At 42.9% G+C, this 23,176-nt stretch overlaps 1 protein-coding gene across 2 annotated transcripts in view; it reads left to right on the forward strand.

The window, feature by feature from the left end:
* The window catches only part of ARFGEF3 (ARFGEF family member 3), a 173,568-nt gene that overhangs the window by 101,864 nt on the left and 48,528 nt on the right, over positions 1-23,176 (forward strand). For both annotated transcript variants that reach the window (XM_082249728.1, XM_082249729.1), the window contains 5 exons: positions 309-459; positions 3,726-4,034; positions 4,369-4,502; positions 18,560-18,705; positions 20,287-20,466. In XM_082249728.1, coding sequence (XP_082105854.1) covers positions 309-459; positions 3,726-4,034; positions 4,369-4,502; positions 18,560-18,705; positions 20,287-20,466 — 920 coding nt within the window. The remainder of the gene's footprint in view (positions 1-308; positions 460-3,725; positions 4,035-4,368; positions 4,503-18,559; positions 18,706-20,286; positions 20,467-23,176) is intronic.

Here is a 23,176-nt window from a genome sequence, read left to right on the forward strand (position 1 = left end):
TAAAAAGTTTATTGAAAAATGTATAGAAACATAACATGGGTAAATGCAGAAACTTTAATGAGTAGACAATGTTATTTAATATTTGATCCAGCAATGCAAAGCTGTAATAACTGCTGTAAAACATTTCTTATGCAATCTGTTAATGTTCATATCATATATAGTGCTAAAACGACTTAAAGTGGTATTAAATCCAAAACCAAAAATGTAATATACTGCAGTGCACATCAAATACCAAAATAGTTTTTATGGTCCTAAACAGCAGGACATGGTAATATGATGTATATTTATTATTAATATGTTTTATACAGTAAAACAGAGGGTGGAACAAAAACTGGAACAGATAGGTAAACAAGGAGGATATCGACTGCATAACGCACATGTGCTCTGCATGGATGCGATACTTAACGTCGGCTTAGAGATGGGAAGTCACAACCAAGACTGCTGGCCACATGTGTTCAGGTACAGAATGATAGTTACCCTGCGCCTTGCATTGCTCAGTTTGCATAGATGAGAGAGCCTGAAGAGAATTTACACTTTCATTATCATCTGTTGTGTATAATTTTGATGGGGGTTTCTTAACTGGATTGTACACCCTATGTTGTAGTCTAATGTATCTTTGTTTCTGCTCAGCTAGCTACTTAAGTGAACATTAATGGCCTATTAAATGAGCAGTACAAACACCATTGTTTATGGTATGCAATAGAGTAACATACAGCAGCTATGAAAAAGTTGCCTCTTAACTGATCTGACTAAAGTTTAGTGCACAATCCTGCAATATTGTGCGCGACCATCCACTAGCTGGGGGGGGTCAGAACATCCTGAGTGTGCTGGGTCTGATGCCTCAGGTGACAGTGTTCTTACAGCCAGGGCTTTTTTTCAGCCTGAATGTGGTGGGACTCTGTTCTGCCACCTCTGGCTAGCCCTATCCTCTTCAACCTGTCACAAAACAGGTGGGGAGAATCTGTGAGGAGGAGAGGGCTGTGAAGAGTGGGGGGTGGGGGATTTATAATTGTGGGACCGGGATTTGTGAAGAGGTGAGGGCTGTGAAGGGGAGGGGGGGGGGTTGTAATTGTGGGGCCAGGTTTCGTGAAGAGGTGAGGGCAGGGGGTTTAATTTTTGGGCTGGGGTTTGTGAAGAGGTGAGGGCTGTAAGGAGTAGGGGGGGGTTGTAATTGTGGTGCCGGGGGGGTTTGTGAAGTAGTGAGAGCTGTGAAGAGTAGTCGTGGGGGGGGGCAGGATTTGTGAAGAGTAAAGGGGTATGGTGGTTTGCGAAGAAGTGGAAGCTGTGAAGAGTATGGGGTGGGATTTGTGCAGAGGTAAGAGTGGTGAAGAGTTGGGGGGGATTTGTAAAGAGTGTGTTGGGAGGTGGGGGCGTCGACCCATGCTAAGCCACTGCACCATTGTACTTTGCACTACCTTTTTGATTTGCCTGTTGAACAAAGCAGATTCAATTTTATAAACCCAGTTGCCTCTGAGAGCTGTTGTGTTTCCAGAGATGCTTGTGGTGGTATGGTTCTGCTTGAAGTATAGCCATTTAGTGTGGTGGAATGGTCCTGCTTCAGGTATAGACAGTATTTACCCTGGTGGTATGGTCCTGTTTGAGGTATAACTATTATTTACTGCAATGACTGATGGCTATTACAGAATGAAGCTTAAAATATTTACCCATTTATACCCTATTCCACTGCACTTTAACCTAAACTAATAAAAAAGAGAGTAGAATAATACCTTCCACCAGCTAGAGACTCCTCCCCAGGTACTGATGCTCAAACATGACAGTTTCAGGAGGACATATGGACCTCTGTCACAGGATAAGATCTGTGTGCAGGCACGGCCATGGGTTGGCTGCTTCAGGCTGCAACAATAAAACTCCATTCTGAAAGGTGTCCTAAAAGAAAAATATTCTATAGACCCTAACAATAAAATGTTAAATTGTTAACTGGCTAGAAGCTATTAGGCTGCTTTGTACAAGAACATTTTTTTTTTATTTTATTATTATTATTATTATACAGGATTTATATAGCGCCAACAGTTTGCGCAGCGCTTAACAAAATGAAGGCAGACATTACAGTTACAATACAATTTGGAACAAAAGGAATCAGAGGGCCCTGCTCGTTAGAGCTTACAATCTAAAAGGGAGGGTCAATTGATACAAAAAGGTAATGGCTGTGGGGGATGAGCTGATGGAAAAAGTGAAACATTGTATTAGTTAGTAGCCGGATAGGCTTCTTTAAAGAGAAGAGTTTTCAGGGATCGTCTAAAGATGGATAGATTAGGGGACAGTCGGACATATTGGGGTAGAGAGTTCCAAAGAATGGGAGAAGCTCTGGAGAAATCCTGGAGGCGAGCATTGGAAGAGGTGACAAGGGAGATGGAGAGCAGGAGGTCTTGGGAGGACTGAAGAGATCGGCTTGGTTGATATTTTGAGATCAGGTTAGTGATGTAGCTGGGGGCAGAGTTGTGGATGGCATTGTAAATTATTGTTAGCACTTTGAATTTTATTCGTTGGGTGAGTGGAAGCCAGTGAAGGGATTGGCAGAGAGGGGTGGAGGACACTGAACGGTTGGTAAGGTGGATAAGTCTTGCAGCAGCATTCATTATGGATTGAAGGGGGGATAATCTATGTAAAGGTAATCCAATGAGGAGGGAGTTGCAATAGTCGAGGCGAGAGATAACCAGGGCGTGAATAAAAAGTTTGGTGGTGTCATTGGTTAAAAAGGGCCGTATTCTAGCGATGTTGCGGAGGTTAAGGCGGCATGATTTGGACAGGGATTGGATGGGAGCCTGAAAGGACAGTGCAGAGTCCAGGGTTACCCCTAGCCAGACATGGGAGTAAGTCACACATGTACAAGTCACAAGCAAGTCTCAAGTCTTAACCTTCAAGTCTCAAGCAAGTCCCAAGTTACTGTGGCAAAAAGCAAGCAAGTCAAGTCGAGTCACTGCTAGAAGTCAAGCAAGTCAAGTCAAGTCATTTATTTTAGTCAAGTCATAAATCAAGTCAAAATACTAATCTACCCCAATTTTCACCTTTAAATCAGTTAAAAGTCATTGGTCAGGAAAGGTTTTGTTTTATTTTCAACATTAACAAAACTGCTTAGTGCTTTTTTCTTGGCATATTAAAGAAACACTTTGAATGCCCAAACAGCTCAAAATCCTTTGTCCGGTCATGTTTCAACACCACATTCACTAAAAACATGTTAGGTAAACATTGTTAAACAGCCAGTGTCCTAAAAATCAGAACACACTGAGGTGTTTTAAGTGACTGTGGTGTCAGAAACATAACAGGCATATTAATTTTGCTTTAACACATCTTGAGAAAATGCAAATATTTAATAACTTAAAAAAGTAAAGTCATTTCGAGTCATAGGTCTCAAGTCAAAGTCAAGTCTCAAGTCATGAATACCAAGTCAAAGTCAAGTCGAGTCTTTTATTAATTTTAGTCAAGCAAGTCTCAAGTCCTCAAACTGGTGACTTAAGTCAAGTCATGTGACTCGAGTCCCCCACCTCTGCCCCTAGCACCCTGGCATGTGTGGAAGGACTGATAGTTGTTCCATTGATCTTGACAGAGAATTCCGGGGAAGGGGCACGTGGAGGAGGAAATATTATGAGCTCGGTTTTAACATTTCTTGAAATGTTTTCCTAAATCCTGAATAAACAAGTTCTCCTATGTGGAAACGTTATGACAATTTTTTTTAATAACCTCTTTTTCTGCTTCCTGCTCTATAGGGTTTGTGAATACATAAGCACCTTGGAGCATACACATTTTAGCGATGGGGCTTCACAGCTTTCTCTGACCATCACTCAGGCCCAGCAAGTCTCTATTGATTCACATGGTCTTTCCACTGATGCGTCTCAAGAATATACATCAGAACAGGAGGCGTCTCTTGGCAAAAGTCCTGTCATTCAGCCAGTTCCCATCCAAGATCTTATTAAAGAAAGCAGTAAGGGCCGAGCATTCGACTTCCGAGGAAATAGCTTGATGAGTGCAAGCAATGCTGCAAAAGCGGTTTGCACCCTCTCTACACAAGCAGACAAGTAAGAAGCTGTTTTTTTTTTTTTTTCTGAAATTCAAATTTCTTGAAAGTGTTTAAACATGTAATATTTGTTACTGGCAGCAGGGCCGTCTTTAACACAGGGCAAAAGGGGCAGCCGTCCCGGGCCCAGCCATTGTTTTGGGGCCCAAAGCAGCTCCCCCTTGAGCCCACACTGGCCACAAATAGTCGATAAGTGGAATTCGGAGGGCCCAAAAAAATGTTTGCCCAGGGTCCAATCAATATTAAAGACTGCCCTGACTGGCAGTTCACAAATATGAAAAAATTGTAACTCATGTCAGCTGTTGATGCCTTGAGTCTTCTTCTTTTCTTTGCAGGCTGTTTGAGGGAGCTGCAGACAAGCTCAATTTGGTGGCTCTCAGTGGGTTCCTTTATCATCTGAAGAAGGCTTCCCAGGCACAGTTGTTTCATTCAGTTACAGATACAGTGGATTACTCTCTTGCAATGCCAGGTATGTTTCAAAACAAAAGTTCTGCCAAAAACGTAATATTTTCTTGCACCCTTAACCACTTTAAGACCGGAAGGATTTGCCCCCTCCTTGTCCAGGTCCTATTTTGTGATACGGCACTGTGTTACTTTAATGGACAATTGCGTGGACGTGCGACGCTGCACCCAAATAAAATTGATGTCCTTTTTTTTCCCCATAAATAGAGCTTTCTTTTGGTGGTATTTGATCACCTGTGCGATTTTTTTTATTTTTTGAATTTTAAACAAAAAAAGTGCGACAATTTTGAAAAAAAAAAAAAATTAATATTATTCACATTCTGCTATATGACATTCTCAAAAAAAAAAATTAATTTTTTTTTAACATTTTAGGCCAATTTTGTTTTCTGTTTTTGATAAAAAAATCGCAATAAGCATATTTTGGTTTGTTTGCGCAATCGCGTCTACTAACTATGGGAAAGATTTATGTAATTTTTATTGATTTTTTTTAACTAGTAATGGCGGCGATCTGCGATGTTTTTTTTTTTTTTTTTTGCGGGACTGCAGCAGACAGATCGGACACCTGACTGACATTTTTTAAACTTTTGGGGGGACCAGTGACATTACTACAGTAATCAGTGCTAAAAATATGCACTGTTACTGTAATAATGCCACTGGCAGGGAAGGGGTTAACATTATGGGTGATCAAGGGGTTAAATGTGAGCCAAGGGGAGTGATTCTAACTGTGGGGGGGGGCGTGGCTTGTGAAATGACCATAGAGACATGTGATCCTATATAGAAGGATCACATGGACTCTATGATCATTCCAGGGAGAAGAACGGTCAGTTGTGTTTACAACAGCTGACCGTTCTTCTATCTCAGCGGGGAACGATTGCGGGTGTCAGGCGGCTTCCCTGATGACAAGCGGGGGGCGGGAGTGCGCCGCCGGCGGCGCGAGCTAGCCCCCATGCCTCCTGGGAGCGAGCGCCATACATGTACAGCGATTCGCCTGGGAGCGGCTGCCTGCCGCAGTATATCTGCGGCCGGTGGTCACCAACATGCGTTGCTCTCATGGTGTCATTTAGGCTGGGTTTGCATCTGCGTGTTTATGAATGCATGGCAACCTGCACACAAAGCACGCGCTTTGATGTGCGCTTCTAAAATGCGTGGCAATGCACGGCACACTTTTATTACCATTTAGGCTGCATTCTCATCTGCACATTTCCGAGCGCATGACAACCTGCAAAAAAAACCGCATGCTTTGCCTTACCATTCAATCACATCTGGCTGTTTCCAAACACATGGCAACCTGAAATAAAAAACGTATGCTTTGCGGTGTTTTGAAAATGGCCAGCTATGTAAGTCATGCTCTTGAATGCAACCAGCACAGAAAACATGCACTTTGTTGTCCGTTTCAAAAACGCATAGCAACGCATGTGTAGCAACAAAAATGTACACTTTGCGGCGCATTTTGAAAAAGCACGGCAACACGCATTATGTTTGTTACTATTCATTAACATCTGCACGTTTCCAAAATGCGCAGCAACTCACAAGAAAATGCATGATTTGGTTAGCATTGCAAATATGCGTGGCAACGTGTGGCTCGCAACCCTTTGCCATGCAGGAAAAAAAAAGCCATTTTGGCTGTGTTCTCATTTACACGTTCACAAACGCACGGCAACCAACAAAGGAATACGTGCTTTGTCTTGTTTTTAGAAAACAAATGGCAATGAACATCACGTTTGCGTTACCATATGTTCACATCTGCGCATTTCCATGCACTGCAATCCACAAGAAAACACACAGCGCACTTGTGTTACCATTTATTTGCATCTGTGTGTTTCTGAATGTATGGCAACCCACAAGACAATGCACACCATGCCTCGCTTCACAAAAAATGCAGCAATGCGTGTTGTTCTTATGTCACCATTTGTTCCCATCTGCGCACTTCCAAATGCGTAGCATCCCATTAGAAAATGTATGCTTTTCTGTGCGCTTAGAAAATCCACGGCAGTGCGCTTACATTGCCATTTGTTTGCATCTGCGCATTTCCAAACGAATGGCAACATACACAGAAAACTTGTGCTTTGCTGTGCATTTCGAAAACACATGTCGTGCTTGGGTTACTGTTCGTTCACATCTGTGCATTTCCGAACTCAGGGCAATCTGCAGCAAAAAGCAGGCATTTTCTGTTTGATAGTGATAGTCTGTGATCGTGAAAAAGGGGGGGAATGGTGGGACTTTACATGAGGCGCACGGTGGGTCCCTAATATTTGTTTAAAAAAAGAGGAGGTTGGGAGTTTACATGAGAGACATGAAGGGGTCGGCAGGGAAATTGTCAGCAACATTTATTGATACATATAGATGAAACCTAGCAGATCAAAAATGATAACATCAAATAATACAATAAAGGTAAACACTCCACAAATACAATAAATAATGTCCAATGGGGCTAGATTCCAATAGTATAGAGTAAAAAAATATGCATGATATAGCAGAACTTGAAGTTCCAGGTAATGGAGTAATTCAATATTTTACAAACATCATTGTCTCAACGCGTTTCGTGGACCCACTTCATCAGGAGTAGATGTATGTATGTTTAGTAGTCTATAAAAATGGGAAATCTAGGCATATATGAAGATAATGTAAAAGATAGGCATATATGAGGATAACGTAAAAGATGAAAAATGGGGAGGAGAAAGGGAACTTACATAGCGGCATGCAGAGTGGCATGAAGACTGGAAATGGCCCCATATGTCTCCCACGGGAGCTGAGGGCACACAGGCAGGCAAGCCAGGTGAAACATGTCGCACACATGGCACGTGAGGGCTAAGTGGTAGGAATGACAGGAGCCATAAATACAGCACCGTATATATATATATATATATATATATATATATATATAATCTCTGTAAGAGGAGTATAATGAGTATACAGTAAACCCCCCCTCCATTGCCGGGGTTACGTTCCGGACCCAGCCGCGAAAAGTGAAAATCCGCGAAATAGAAAAACCCTATTAAAATAAATTGTAGGCATGTTTTTTTACTGTCACTGTACGTGTAAAAGCATTTTAAGGTCTTTAAACACACTTTTAAAACAATAGAAACTCATTTAAACACATAAAAGATACTGAGAGACATAGCAAGAGCGATGGAAAACACAAAAATATTTCATTTTTAATGATTTATATAGTAAAATAACATTACAAAAAAAAGGCAATATCCCGCACCGCAAAAACTGAACCGCGATGAAGCGGGGGTTTACTGTATATGTAAAAATTTAGTATATATTGTAGTACAGATGTATACGAGTAAAGACGTATTATGGTTAAAAGGATGAAGTGTGCAGAATAATAAGATAAGAATGTGATAGTAAATGGTGGAGATGGGATGGGAGGGTGGATGGAAACAGACAAAAAGTCATAAAGTAAATGGAGAACACCTGGTGGTATGAAGACAGGTAGTGAAACATATCCCCAAAGACAGAGGGAAATAAGGTGAGTGGAGATGGGATAAGAGGGTATGTGGAGACAAGTAATATGCCATAAAGTGAGTGAAAAAAACACCTGATGGTGTGGAGGCAGGTAGTGCAAAAATGCCCAAAGAAAGAGGGGAATGGGAAATAAAGTGTGAGAAGGTAAAGATGAGTGAAAGAAATGAGGCAGACAGCGACATAGTGAAGGATGAAGTGAATGGACAATAAAACCTATAAGATGAGCTATGAAGGAACATCATTTGTAGTCTGAGACTACAGAGGGGTGTGTTCTAGGCTAGAGATAAAACAGGGAGTGGGTATGGAAGGCATTCTGTCTACATTAGACTATACAGAATGTCACATTGTATAAAGCCACAACTAAAACTCAGAATATCAGGACATCTGCAGACAACAGAGCAACATGGTACAGGGGTATGATCTATGCTGGGACTGATCTTTCTATTCAGGTTTAGTGAAAAGAAAGTAGGAAAGAAAGAAAGTAGCTTTTAAAAGTGATATTAAAAGCGTTTTTATTTTTAAATACCAAACATGTCATACTTACCTGCTCTGTGCAGTGGTTTTGCACAGAGCAGCCCCTAACCTCCTCTTCTCAGGTCCCCCGCTGGCACTCCTGGCCCTTCCCTCTTGCAGAGTGCCCCCATAGCAAACAAGCTTGCTATGAGAGCATCCAAGCAGGCTCGCTGCTGAACCTCTGCCCTGTGTGTTCATTCATATGTGGAGCACATCTCAGCCCCACCCCCCTCTTTCCTCATTGGCTCACTGGCTGTGGTTGACAGTGGCTCCTGCTGCTGTCCCAGCCAATGAGGAGGAAGAGACCCGGGATAGCCGCTGCTCTCGTGCACATCGCTGGATCGAGGTAGGGCTCAGGTAAGTATTAAGTGGGGCTGGGCGGGGGGGAGGGGTCTGCTGCACACAGAAGGTTTTTTACCTTCATACATAGATTGCATGAAGGTAAACATCTTGAGCCTCTACAACCACTTTAACGGGTAGAACGTGGCTGGAAAACACCAGAGGTGGCTCTCCTGTCTATGTTCCCTGGGCCTGACAAAACAATAAAGAAGGGTTTTGTTTTGCTTTCTGATTTTGGCGGGATGGGCACTGATTCCCCAACATTGGAAATCCAGCAGTACCCTACTATCAAAAAATGGGTAACTGAACTCAATAATATCATAAGGATGGAAGAGGCATTGGCAGATGCAAATGAGAATTTTATTACATTTCAGGAATTATTTTTGGATTAATTTTTGGGCCTCACCGCTCCTGATATTTTTTGAGTGAACCAACTTGTTTTTCCATTTAGGGCATAAAGGGTTGACCTCCCCGTGGACTCTTTTTCACTATTTATTTTTTTACTTCTAATTCTTTCCTGTCTATTTTTTTTCCTCCTTCTCCCCATAAAAATAAAAAGTGGCCTTTCGCCATTTGCCTTTACCATCTCCTCCCCAGTATTCAGATTTATATAATTCTATAAGGGGACCTGAACTACTGCCTGCTCTTGCTCTTGGTCATTTAATCGCTGTTTTACTTTATTAAGATGTTACAAGAGAGTCGGCTTGTGTCAGTCCTCCGTATAGCCTGACACCTTACTCTGGTCAATATCTTGCTAGCTGTTATCTTTGTACTCTTGAAATTGTTTACGATGGTTATGGTTTGTAATGTCTACTGGATGTTAAGGATGTTTCTTACATTTTGCTGTTGTGCCACACAATTATTAAAAAAAATATTTCTCTTTTTTTTCGTTCATTGACGGACACAGCTCCTGATTTCCTTAACCATTTGGTTATACTGCCCCCTACAGGAATAGGACACTAGGCAGAAAAAAAGTCTGGCTACGCCTATGGGCAGTCCCAGAGTGTATACTACCTCTCTGTGCAATAGGTACTCAGTTTTTTTCTGCCTAGTCAGGAGTAAGGACCTAGTTCCTTAATGGGATATCTGGTCCTGGCAATTTCTTATTTCTAGATAGAATTTTTTTTCTCCTGGATTTTTTCCTGTGAGATCTAAAATCAACTGCCGGACTGGGCGACGAGCTAGATAATCTACATCCAGTGGTCACCCCAGTCTGGCCAGCGAGCGTGCGCAGACCTCAACTGGCCTGCGAGTTAAACATCTCATAAAGTTGCATATGGCCGGGTCTCGTCATGAGTCGCAGCATTCCTCCTGGCCAACAGCCCCCCCCCCCACTTTGATGTAGAGGAGAATCTGTCTGGAGCGGTGCCCACCTTGTTCCTGGTATGGTAAGCAACTGTCTCTCTTTGGAGGGTTTTGGGGTGGACGTGGGCCCCTCCTTGGGACGGTCAGATCCCCGGGTTCCCCTCATTCCCGTCAGGCACCCCCTCATCGGTCTGGTGGTCCCTGTGGGCCATCTCGCCCCCTATCCACCCCCCCCCCCTCACTGACGCTGGGGCTGTGGGGTGGCCTGGTTCACCGCCTAGGGTGGGGACAGGGTGCTGTGCTGGCGATGGGGGGGGGGTGCTCTGACTGCGACCGGGTGATCCGCTGTGGGGGGGGAGGCTGTACCTGGTGGGGACTCCTGCCGTAGTGTGCCATTGAAAATAGCAGCGGCCATGACAGTGGAGCTCTCTGGGTTGCATTTTCAAAGGTGGGAGCCCCTCCTCATCCCCTGGTGCTGACTCCTGGATCTTTTTGTTTCCTGATCACCATTCGTGCAGTGCAGATTCTCCTGGTAGCTTCAATGCCTGGTTTCTGCAGAGTGGTGGGTCTGGTGGGGTCCTCTCCCTCTCTATTGAGGATCAATTGGTGCTCTGTGGCTGGCAACCAGGTGGGCTGCCAGAGCGGTGGGGATTGTCCCTTAGCATTGTTCTACACTTCTTTTTTTTTTTACGTCCCCCTGGTGCACATCTCTCCACCTGATCCCCTCTCTGAGGGTGCGGGGCCCTCCAGGTCCCATCCATTCATCGATGGAGTCCTTGGTGTCCCTGGTGGAGGTGGCTTTTGGGCAACGGGCTGGCAAAAAGCACCCCCGCCCTTCCCCTGTCTCATCTGTCTTCTCAGATCCTGAATCTGATCTGTCCTCTGCGACCACGCGCCCTGAATCCTTAGATAGTGAGGAGGATTCCTCCACTTCTGCAACCGCGTACAAAAAGGCGCTGGTGGACGCACTGATTGTAGCTGTGCATGAGACCTTAAAGATGGAGGAAACAGCTGAAGCTGCGGCGGAGGCGCAGGTTCCCTTTGGCATTCAAAAGCCATCCAGAGCAAAAAAGGTGTTCCCTTTCACCTCCTAATTTGACAAAATTGTCACTAAATAGTGGGGACGACCAAAGCGTCCCCTTGGGTTCCCTAAGCAAATTTGCTAGGCGATACCCCTATGAGGAGTCCCTTCTTAAGAAGTGGACTGTTTCACTGGTGGTTGTCCCCCCTGGTTTCCAGATTAAACAAGGCAGCCATGATTCCTGTTGAAGAGTCCCCAGCCTTTAAGGACCCGACTGACAGGAATGCGGATGCTGTGGCCGGCAATATGTACACCCTGGCTGGTTCGGCACTGAGGCCGATATTCACCATTGCCCTAGTGTTGCAGACTCTGACCGAATGGGCTAAGCTTTTGCACAATTACCTGGAGGAAGAGTAGCCCCCCCCCCTGCCTTTGCTGAGCTAGCAGACCAGCTAGTCCAAGGGCTGCAATTTTTCTGTGATGCCTATTTGGATGTGGCTCTCCTAGTGGCTTGGCTCTCTTTCAGCAGTGGTCCTTCGGTGTGTCTTTTGGCTTAAATGCTGGTCTGCTAACCAGACTTCTAAAAAGGCCTGACTGATCCTCCCCTTCAACGAGATCCCATGTTTGGTGTTACCCTGGATGACCTCATTAAAGGTCTCACAGGGGGGAAGAGTACCTTTCTTCCACAGGTTACGAAGGGCAAGGACCCTCGTCGCAGATGTGGGCCCTTCTTCCCGGCTCATACGTTTTTTCATCCCTCAGGGTTGACTGAGAAGGGATCAGAGCCCTTCGGGCCTCCTCTGGAGGGTCCAAGCAAACTTGGCCTGGCAAGTCAAGAGTGGGCTTCTCCAGACCCGTGGACAAGGCCCCTTCAGCATGACAGTGGCCCTCACCTGTATCTGGGTAGGGGGACATCTTCGCTGGTTTCTGGACCCCTGGACTCCCCTGGTACAAGTTAGGTGGGTCGACAAGGTCATTGGGTCCAGCTACAAGATCGAGTTTCGTTCTTACCCTCCAGTAGGATTCTTCCTTCCAATGCGTGACTGTCCCAGGTCCGCTTACAGGCTCTTTTTGGGGCAGTGCAAGAACTTCTACTTTACGGGTGATGGTCCCGGTTCTGACTTCAAAAGGTTTTCATGGGTTTTTACTTCAACCTGTTTACAGTCCCCAGCAAGGAAGGCAAGGTGCATCCAATTCTGGACCTCAGTTAGCCTTTGGACTCACTTCTGCTTCTAAGGTTTTTAACAAATGTGTTGGCCCGGTGCTAGCATTGTTATGCCAATGGGGGATTGCGGTACTGGGCTACTTGGACGACCTCCCTCTGCGAGCGGAGTTTCCTATTGCTTTGGTGGAAAACTTGGAGATGACCATACGAGCTTAAGGCTGTGTGGCTGGATTCTGAATTTTCAGAAGTCTGCTCTGGTTCTGTCCACAAAGCTGGACTATCTGGGTCTGACTCTGGACTTGGCCCTAGCCAGAGTGCTCCTTCCTCTAGGCAAACTCCAAAAACAGCAGGCTGTAATTCGTCTCCTGCTGTCCTTCCTTCTGGACTTGCACTTGAGTGCTGGGCCTGATGGTGTCTACCATCAAGGCAGTTTCATTTGCACAGTTCCAGGTCCCTGCAAGGGAGATGCTGGCCAAATGGGACAAGAATCTGTAGTCTCTGGACAATCCGATCCGGCTGAGCCGGGGAACGAGAGTCCCTGGTATGGTGGCTTCGTTCTTCGGCTTTTCGGCTGGGCAAATCCTTCCTTCCCATGTATTGGACAGTGGTCCCCACGAATGCCAGCCTGTCCGGCTGGGGAGATGTCCTCTGCAAAATTTCTGCTCAGGGGACCTGGACACTGGAAGAGTCCAGACTACCGATCAATGTCTTGGTACTTCGAGCAATTGGACTGTGCCTGGAACATTGAACGGATCGTCTTCAGGACTTCAATCGGACAATTCTACAGCCGTGGCTTATGTCAATCACCTGGGGAGCACAGGAAGTGTCCTGGCAGCTCTGGAGGTAGCCGGCATTCTAAGGTGGGCAGAACAGTTCGTTTCAGCCCTCTCCGCAGTACACATTCCCGGGGTGGAATACTGGCAGGCGGATTACCTCAGTTGGCAGGCGTTGGACCAAGGGGAGTGGTCCCTTCAACCGGAGGTGTTTCATCAGTTGTGTCTCCGGTGGAGCATCCCCGAGGTGGATGTTGGTGTCTGGGCTCAACAGAAAGGTGCAGAGGTTTGTGGCTCAGTCAGGGGATCCTCTGGCAAAAGTCATGATGCGGTGGTGGCCCTCTGGGGTCAGTATCATTTGATTTACGCCTTCCCTCCTCTCAAGCTTCTGCCAAGACTTCTACGTAGGATTGAGGCAGGAGGGTTTCCGTCATCTTAGTGTACCCAGACTGGCCTTGTCAGGCTTGGTACGCCGATCTGGTGCGACTGGTTGCCAACATTCCTTGGAAGCTTCCTCTCAGGGGACATCTGCTGTCCCAAGGACCAGTCGCTGGCTTTGACGCCTTGGCTGTTGAACGCCAGGTGCTGATGAATAGAGGTTTGTCTGAGTCAGTGATTCCAACGCTGTTAAAAGCTAGGAAATCTACTTCTAGGAAGATCTACCATCATACGTGAGAGACGTACACTGCGTGGTGTGAGTCTCTTGGGGTTCATCCTCGCTCTTTTTGCGGTGGCTCGAATCTTGACCTTCCTTCAAGGGGGGGGGGGGGGGTTGAGCAGAAACTGGCCTTGAGTACTATCAGGGGTCAGGTGTTGGCCTTAGTGGTCTTCTTTCCATGGCCCTTGGCCACATACTCCTTGGTGTGTACTTTTCTTCAGGGAGTTAGGCACTTGACCACTCCAGTGCGGTCCCTGTTGCCGCCTTGGAACCTCAATTTAATGCTCTCAGTCCTCCAGAAGCCTCCTTTTGAGAATCTTCGGGAGATTCCTTTGCTTATGCTGTCCCAAAATGTGGCCTTGTTGGTGGCTTTTACCACTGCACGCAGTGTGTCGCAATTGTCGTTCACCTTACTTGCTGGTTCACAGTGATAAGGTGGTTCTTTACCCCTGTCCGTCATACCTTCCTCAGGTTATCTCTGATTTTCATTTGAATGAAGACATTGTTGCCTTACCTGTGTCCCAGGCCAAAACATCCAAAGGAAATTGCTTTGCATGCCTTGATTTGGATGTACCTGGCAGCTACGGAGTATTTTAGGAAATCAGACTCCCTATTTACTCTGTGCTCCACTGCAACCATTTCAAGATGGATCAGACTAGGGATGATCGAACTTTTCAAAAGTTCGGTTTGGCCAGAACATCCGAACTACCTGAAAGTTCGGCCCGGATTTCAGAACCCCATTGAAATCAATGGGACCCGAACTTCGGTAATCAAAAAAACACAATTTTGAAGCCCTAAAACCCAATAAATGCCCCTAAAAAGTGCCTAGGGTTCTGGGTCATACCCCAGGGACTATTAATCACAAAAAAAAAGTTCTTAAAAATTGTCATTTTTGATAGAGAGACAATTATTGGAAAAATTAAAAAAAAAAAAAAAAATGTCTTTGGATTTAGTATCTGGGGGGTATAAAAGTGTACCTGTGAAGTTTCAGCTCTGTAGCATGTCCAGAACCAGAAAAAAAGATAATTTTTCAGTAGAGCAGGGATGGTGGGACCCCCCTTTTACACTTATATGATCTTTTTTTGGGGGTTCTGGACATGCTACAGAACTGAAACTTCGCAGGTACACCTTTTAGACCCTCCAGACACTAAATCCCACAAAAAAGTTCTTAAAAATTGTCATTTTTGATAGAGAGCCAATTATTGAAAAAAAAAATTAAATAAATAAATTTCTTTGGATTTAGTGTCTGGGGGGTCTAAAAAGTGTACCTGTGAAGTTTCAGCTCTGTAGCATGTCCAGAACCATAAAAAAAAAGATTGTTTGTATTAGTGCAATTATAGATCTGTAATATGGCTTCTCGCTTTTCACACCTTGCCGGTTTAATAGCAGGCGTTTTTTTGGGCATTTTTTTGGGTTCTTTGGAGTCAGGAAAAACATCTGAATTTGTGTATAGTGGTACTATACACAAGTTCAGATGTTTTGCCTGCCTCCAAAAACCCCCAAAAAATGCCTTCAACAACACACCTGGGTGTTTTCTTTTGGCGCTAGCGTTTTTTTGGGCATTTTTTTGGGTTCTTTGGAGGCAGGCAAAACATCTGAACTTGTGTATACGGGTATATATACACACACACACTTATATGTATATACACATCTAGACATATATAGGTGTGATAGTAGCAGAAATATATGCAATTATAGATCTGTAATATGGCTTCTCGCTTTTCACACCTTGCCGGTTTAATAGCAGGCGTTTTTTTGGGCATTTTTTTGGGTTCTTTGGAGTCAGGAAAAACATCTGAACTTGTGTATAGTGGTACTATACACAAGTTCAGATGTTTTGCCTGCCTCCAAAAACCCCCAAAAAATGCCTTCAACAACACACCTGGGCGTTTTTTTTTTTTGACGCTAGCGTTTTTTTGGGCATTTTTTTGGGTTCTTTGGAGGCAGGCAAAACATCTGAACTTGTGTATAGTGGTATATATACCACTATACACAAGTTCAGATGTTTTTCCTGCCTCAAAAGAACCCAAAAAATGCCCAAAAAAAAGCCTGCTATTAAATCGGCAAGGTGTGAAAAGCGAGAAGCCAACATCCTGTGCTGAAAGTGTTCTAATACAAACAATCTTTTTTTTTTTATGGTTATGGACATGCTACAGAGCTGAAACTTCACAGGTACACTTTTTAGACCCCCCAGACACTAAATCCAAAGATTTTTTTATTTTTTTTATTTTTTATTTTTTTTTTCAATAATTGGCTCTCTATCAAAAATGACAATTTTTAAGAACTTTTTTTGTGTGATTTTGTGTCTGGGGGGTCTAAAAGGTGTACCTGTGAAGTTTCAGCTCTGTAGCATGTCCAGAACCCCCAAAAAAAGATCATATAGGTGTAAAAGGGGAGTCCCACCATCCCTGCTCTACTGAAAAAGTATATTTTTTCTGGTTCTGGACATGCTATAGAGCTGAAACTTCACAGGTACACTTTTTAGACCCCCCCCCCCCCAGTCACTAATCCAAAAAAAGTCATGCCTGCCTCCAAAAATGCCCGATAAATGCAAGAAAAAACGCAGTAGAGAAGCCGTATTCCTGTTCTAATAAAAATTATAAGAAAATGCTAATTTTTGGGGGGTTCTGGACATGCTACAGAGCTGAAACTTCACAGGTACACTTTTTAGACCCCCCAGACACTAAATCCAAAGAAATTTATTTATTTATTTTTTTTCAATAATTGGCTCTCTATCAAAAATGACAATTTTTAAGAACTTTTTTTGTGTGATTTTGTGTCTGGGGGGTCTAAAAGGTGTACCTGTAAAGTTTCAGTTCTGTAGCATGTCCAGAACCATAGCAAAAAGATCATATAGGTGTAAAAGGAGGGTCCCACCATCCCTGCTCTACTGAAAAATTATCTTTTTTTCTGGTTCTGGACATGCTACAGAGCTGAAACTTCACAGGTACACTATACACAAGTTCAGATGTTTTGCCTGCCTCCAAAAAATGCCTGCAACAACACACCTGGGCGTTTTTTTTTTTGACGCTAGCGTTTTTTTGGGCATTTTTTTGGGTTCTTTGGAGGCAGGCAAAACATCTGAACTTGTGTATAGTGGTGTATATACACACATACTTGTATGTATATGAACACCTAGACATATATAGGTGTGATAGGAGCAGAAATATATTGGTGTTAATTATTTCATTAAGTAGTTTTTTCTGCTCCTTTCACACCTATATATGTCTAGGTGTATATAGACAGACATGGATGTGTATATATACCCCCTATACACATGTTCAGATGTCATGTCTGACTCCAAACATGTGCTCAAAAAACACTAGCAACGCCTGCAGCCAAAAATGCTGGCGGCGGCGAAGCCATATCCCTGCAGTGAAAGTGACACATGAGAAACTAGCTTTTCTCTATAGCGGTCACACTGCCATAGCAGTCACTTCAGTTCACCCTACACTACATTACGGTCACCCTGATATGGAAGGGTTCGGTCACCCTGCCATAGCAGTCAGTTAACCCTATACTACATTACGGTCACCCTGACACTTCACACTTTCCCTACAGAAACTAAATTTTGGAAGCTAACTAAAGTGTAAAAGAGCACCCTAACTACACTAGCTATCCCTTTTCTCACACTAATAAATGCTAAATGACACTTTTAAAGTAAAATTAGCAGAACTGCTTCCACTCTCTTCCATGTCCTGTATTACAATGCTAGGAATTTGGCGGGGGCTATCTTATATACTGGGGGGCGTATTCACTAATGATTGGACTATGGACCCCCTAGTCACTCCAATCACATTCCTAGCATTCTTCTGCCGCCTCAGTTGGCTTTTGCTAATGATTCTGGTCCAATCACGGGCTTTTAAAGCCCATTTCCTGAACCATTGCATTTTGGTCGGTTCTGGTTGCCAAATTCTGAACTTTTTGGGCAAAAAGTTCTAAATTCGGCCGAACCTCGAACACCCAATGTTCGGGCCGAACCGATGGTCGACCCGAACCGTTCGATCATCCCTAGATCAGACAGACAGTGATTCAGGCCTATTCCATCAGGGGTTAGGTTCCTCCTTTCCCTGTCACTCTACTCGGGCGCTCAGTGCCTCCTGGGCTTTCCGTCATCAGGTGTCAGTGACGCAGGTTTGCAAGGCGGCCACCTGGTCATCGGTGCACACTTTCACAAACTTCTATAAAGTGGATGTGTTGGCATCTGTGGATGCTTTTTTTTGGCCACATGGTTTTGCTGTCTGCTGTTTAGAAGACCTGATCCTCTTTGAGGGGGTATTGTTTTTTTCAGGTGAGCTCCAGTTGTTTTGGTTGAGCTCCTGTTTACCTGGTCGGTTATAGGTTAGCCTTGGGAATTTCTTTTTCGCTGTTCCCACCCCTCATGTTTAACATTGCTTTGGGATGTCCCAATGGTTAAGAAGATCAGGAGCTGTGTCCGTCAATGAACGAAAGAGAAAATTGGATTTTTAACTTACCATAAAATCCATTTCTCTGATGTACATTGATGGAAACAGCAACCACCCCTCTGTGGAGTTCTAATTCTTCTGACACTGCTTGTAACAAAACTGAGTACCTATAGCAGAGAGAAGGAATATACCCCTTGGGACTGCCCATAGGCATAGCCAGACTTTTTTTCTGCCTTGTGGCCCACTCCTGTAGGGGGCAGTATAACCCAATGGTTAAGATCAGGAGCTGTGTCCGTCAATGAACATCAGAGAAATGTATTTTATGGTAAGTCAAAAATCCCATTTTTCTTGGACCCTACTACAGGCAGAATTATAGATTATTTCTTTAAAATATATTTTTCATTGCACTATAGGAGAAATCAAATCTACACAGGACAAAAGAAGTGCTTTACATCTGTTCCGTCTTGGTGATGTCATGCTACGTATTATCCGGAGTAAATCTCGCCCACTGCTTCATGTCATTCGGTGTTGGAGTGTGGTGGCTCCTCATTTTGTGGAGGTAAAAAAGATGTTTTGTGCTGGAACATGATGAAGTAATTGACTATTTTTTTTTAAAGGTACTTTTATTAGTGTTTTACAAAGTACAACAAAGCACGACATAAAACAAGGTAAAAACCGATGGGTCAACTTTACATTACAATACATTCTGCCTTCGAGCATCACACGATCATCAATAATATTGAAGTCCCATCAGAGGTACAAATACCATCATACACAAACATTAGGTGTCAATTCAACCTCTAAAGTTACCAAATCTTTGGTTAAATAAAGAAGAGAGCCTATATAACCATACACATTAACATTAAACCCATCATGCAATGGACCAGAAAGTTACAGGATCAGAAGGGAAGATTAGGGAAAAGCAGATGCTTATTCATATCTCCACATCCCCTGATATCGCTGATGTACAACAAGACCAGATTTTCTCATATTTCTTATTTTCTCAACTCTTAGCAGTACGTTAACTTATATATGGGTAAGGCCTTGTTAACTAAAGAGATCCACATGTTGATAGTAGAAGGGTCTGACTGTTTCCATTGTAACACTATGGCTTTTTTTGTGTAGAAGAAAAGAAACCTTAGTAAAACTTTCAGGGATTCACCAAGCACTTCTTCACCAAAGTCACTGAGGAGACATCAATTAGGAGAACAAATATTAAGGAGGGCTAGTTTATCATTTAGAAATGCGGTGAGTGCTGACCAGAACTGAAGAAGAACAGAAGAAGTCTCCCGTAGCTGTATGACACCGAAAACATTTGGATGATGCTAATTTACTCAATTTCCATAGCCTAAGTGGGGTATAATAAATTCTATGCAAGTATTTAAATTGGATCGACTTATCCCCAGTGGCTATGACTCCTATGGTTGGAGAACCCACCACATCTTTCATGAATTGTCTTATAATTCAGGAATATCTGCTTGCAATTGAGTTTTTATCTTTTCTCTATGAGGAGTACAAGTAATAGACTTTTAATACCTGCCCATCATGAAGTTTTTAGTCTTCTTCCTACCTTTTGTGTGTTCCAACTATTCCTGTTGCATTCTCCGTTATATAAAATCAAATCCAAGAACAAGAATTATGACCCTCCCATAATAGCCACACCAGATGTGCAGATATGTCACCAATTAAGATCCTGTGTGATACAAGACACCATCAGAGGGTTTTTGGGTGGACTGACCTTTTACTCCACTCTTTTCTGCGGGGAGATTTTAGAACAAAGAAATTAGAGTTTGTGGTTTATCAATCATATCAGTAATCTTCATTATCCAGAATCCCTGGCCTTTTTGGGATCACACCTCCCTAGCATTAGTGAAAGCCCACAGATGATTTGCTCTTTGTGTTAGTGGCTCATTGCTCGTCAGAGTGTAATTTAATGACATGAAAAATAGATTGCCTTTTTTTTTGGGTAAAGTAATTAGGTGAATAAAAGTGCAGAGCTAGAAATAGGGACCGCATAGAATGTCTTGAAAATAGAATGATGTTTTTGCCTATCGCTGATGCAGTACATGCTTGGCAACATTTTGAAATTTATTGAGTGAATGTAGTGCTGAATTTTACAGTCTGTTTTTCTACTGCACAGGCAGCTTGTCACAAAGAACGGCGTGTATCTAAGAAGGCTGTTTCCTTCATACATGACATCATGACTGAAGTGCTGACTGACTGGGAGGAGCCCCCACATTTTCACTTTAACGAGGCTCTTTTCCGGCCTTTTGAGCGAATCATGCAGCTGGAGCTATGTGATGAAGATGTACAAGATCAGGTACGTTTATTCCCAAGTACTGCTAATGGACAGCTAAATTGTTTAGCAAATTAAAACAGAGCAATCAATCAGCATATTAGGCCTTATGCACACTGAACTTTATAAAAACACCAGTAGCGTTAGCTGTAGAAAGCTGTAGCTGCAAATGAGTTTTGCAGTAGCGTTTTTCAGCATTTTTAGCGTTTTTTTATCTGTTGCGTTTTTTTGCTTTTTTTTTTTTTTTTTTTTTTTTTTTTTTTTTAGCAAAACTCTATCCCCATAAAAGCCTATGGTTCCTCTTAAAACCCACTAGTTCTGGTTTTTCCAGTCAGAAAACGTCCACGACAAAAAATGCTGATAACAGCCTATGTATGCATGGACACCTCGGATAACATGCTGGGGAGTATACTGGCTGCAAAAAAACGCCTGAAGCTAAAAACAGCAGCCTAAGAAACATCCAGTGTGCATGAGACCTGTTAAGAATTATTCAATGGACCTGCTGGCAAACAGACATATAGTTGGGGAAGGAATTTCAGTTACATGGAATGACTGCGTGTTTTCATGCAACTTGCCCTAACAGTAAAGCATGCAGGTGTACTGAACTAGTAAATAGCCCAAAGCTTTGACGTGTATTATTATTATTATTATACAGGATTTATATAGCGCCAACAGTTTGCACAGCGCTTTACAGTGTTGGGAAGACAATACAGTTACAGTACAATTCAATACAGGAGGAATCAGAGGGCCCTGCTCGTTAGAGCTTACAATCTAGACGTGTATATTCAAAGCCTATGCTATTGATCTAGTTTTAACTTGTCTGGTAGAAAATTATGATATTATATATTTTTAGTAAAACTATAAATGGATAAAAGATTGTTTTACCATGTTGCCAAATACTAAAATGCCCATATTATGCATTCAATTATGTTTTCTTTGATTTCAGACAAGTATAGATTTTATATTTGCCACTAGGTGGCAGTGTTTGACGCTTATACATTCATTACATCACTATTTCCTAAAATATCAGGATATGCCACATGGAGCCTTAAAAAGAACCCTGGCCACAACTGGGCTTAGGCACAGTTATAAAAATTCAGCCTTAATGACAAATGATTATATTTGCCCTCCTATTTCGTTGTATTTTCATTGATGTGTTTGAATTTTAGCTTTAGTGTCAAGGGTTAGATGATACCTAAACTCCGATAGTTGCTGTCTTCATTACAGCCCGACATCACACATGGTCCCTCAGCTCCCAACTGCCTAGGACTGGCCATAGACCCAATCAATTTTAATCTACACGGATATTGCTACTTTAAACAAACAAAAAATTTTAACAATAATGAAAAAAAAGATGACTCAATACTGTCATTGTCAAATCTGGCTGGCATTTAGGCTGGCATTACCTTTTGTTTAAAAACCCATAGCTCGATTGACTTTTTTTTTTCTTTTAACATTATTAATATATCATTCATATGACATTTGATTCATTTCTATGGGCAGCAACTAAACTGTGGTGCACAGAAACGCAGACTGAAAGAAAGCTGCCCAAAGGCTGTGTTTTAGGTGTTTCTGTGCGCCCTTGTGGAGATCACGTTTTTCTAGAGCAGTAAACCCCAAACTCCTCATAAGGTACATACTGCTAGTTTTTTTTTTTTTTTCATTCAACCCAGTGGGTTGAATGAGAAAAACCTGACAGATGGCTGTACCAACACAAGCGATGTCGGTGCAGCAATCTCCCCTGCAGTGCTTTTGTATTCTGACACAGGGACTCCCCCCGCCAGAGAGCGCTGACCAGCGCTCACAGCCATTAGCTGCATGCGCTGATCAGATGCTGGTTTTCCAGCATGTCCCTTTAACAAAAGCTGGCGTTAGACCGTCTTATGTCAGACAGACCGCTGTACATACAATAACCGAATGTCAGCCAGTTCCTGCTGAACTGGCCAATTTTCCACCTGTGTACATAGCATTCGATTTTGAACTATTTCCCTATTATAACTATTAAATATTACATATTTTACTTTCCTGCTTTTGCCGAGCACAGTGACTATATACTGTAGCTCCCACACACTGTGATCATTCAAATTTAATAGTTTCTGTATAATCAGGCTGAATTTCTTATCTGTAGGAGAATCAATCAAATTAATTCATCCAGTATCAACTGGTTTATAGTTAATTTTAATTTTTTGTTTTTGCACACAAAACCAACCAATTATCATGAAAACTTGGACTTGTCCATATCTAGCCTAATATTGTCTAATAAATGACCCCTGTATATGTCTGTGTCAATTATGGGACTCTTTTTTGACACTTTTATTCATTCTCAAGTATGTGAGGTTAGGCAAATAACAGGGCAACAACTTCAGGTTGCCTCTGACACTCAAGCTGAAGAGGCAGGCTCAAAGTACAGCAAATTATAGAGCAAATGAAAAATCCTTATGTGAATAATTCTGAATTATTATAATCATTTAAGACTGTTTATGTAGATTCTTGCCTTACTAGGGCATAGTGCGGTGTGGAAAGTGAATTAACCCATAGCTCTCAATCACTCCATCTTTTACTGATCTGTAGTAAAATGGAATCATTATTATGCTGTGAACATCATCACTGCTCTTTGCACGGTCGACATATTAAATAGGATATAGGTTTATTTTCAAAAATTACTTTTATTGTAATCAAATAGAGTAAAACCTTGGATTGCGAGCATAATTCGTTCTGGAAAAATGCTTGTAAT

Source organism: Pelophylax lessonae (genome assembly GCF_965119305.1).
Source record: "Pelophylax lessonae genome assembly, chromosome: 3".
In the NCBI taxonomy this organism is placed as follows: Eukaryota; Metazoa; Chordata; class Amphibia; order Anura; family Ranidae; genus Pelophylax; species Pelophylax lessonae.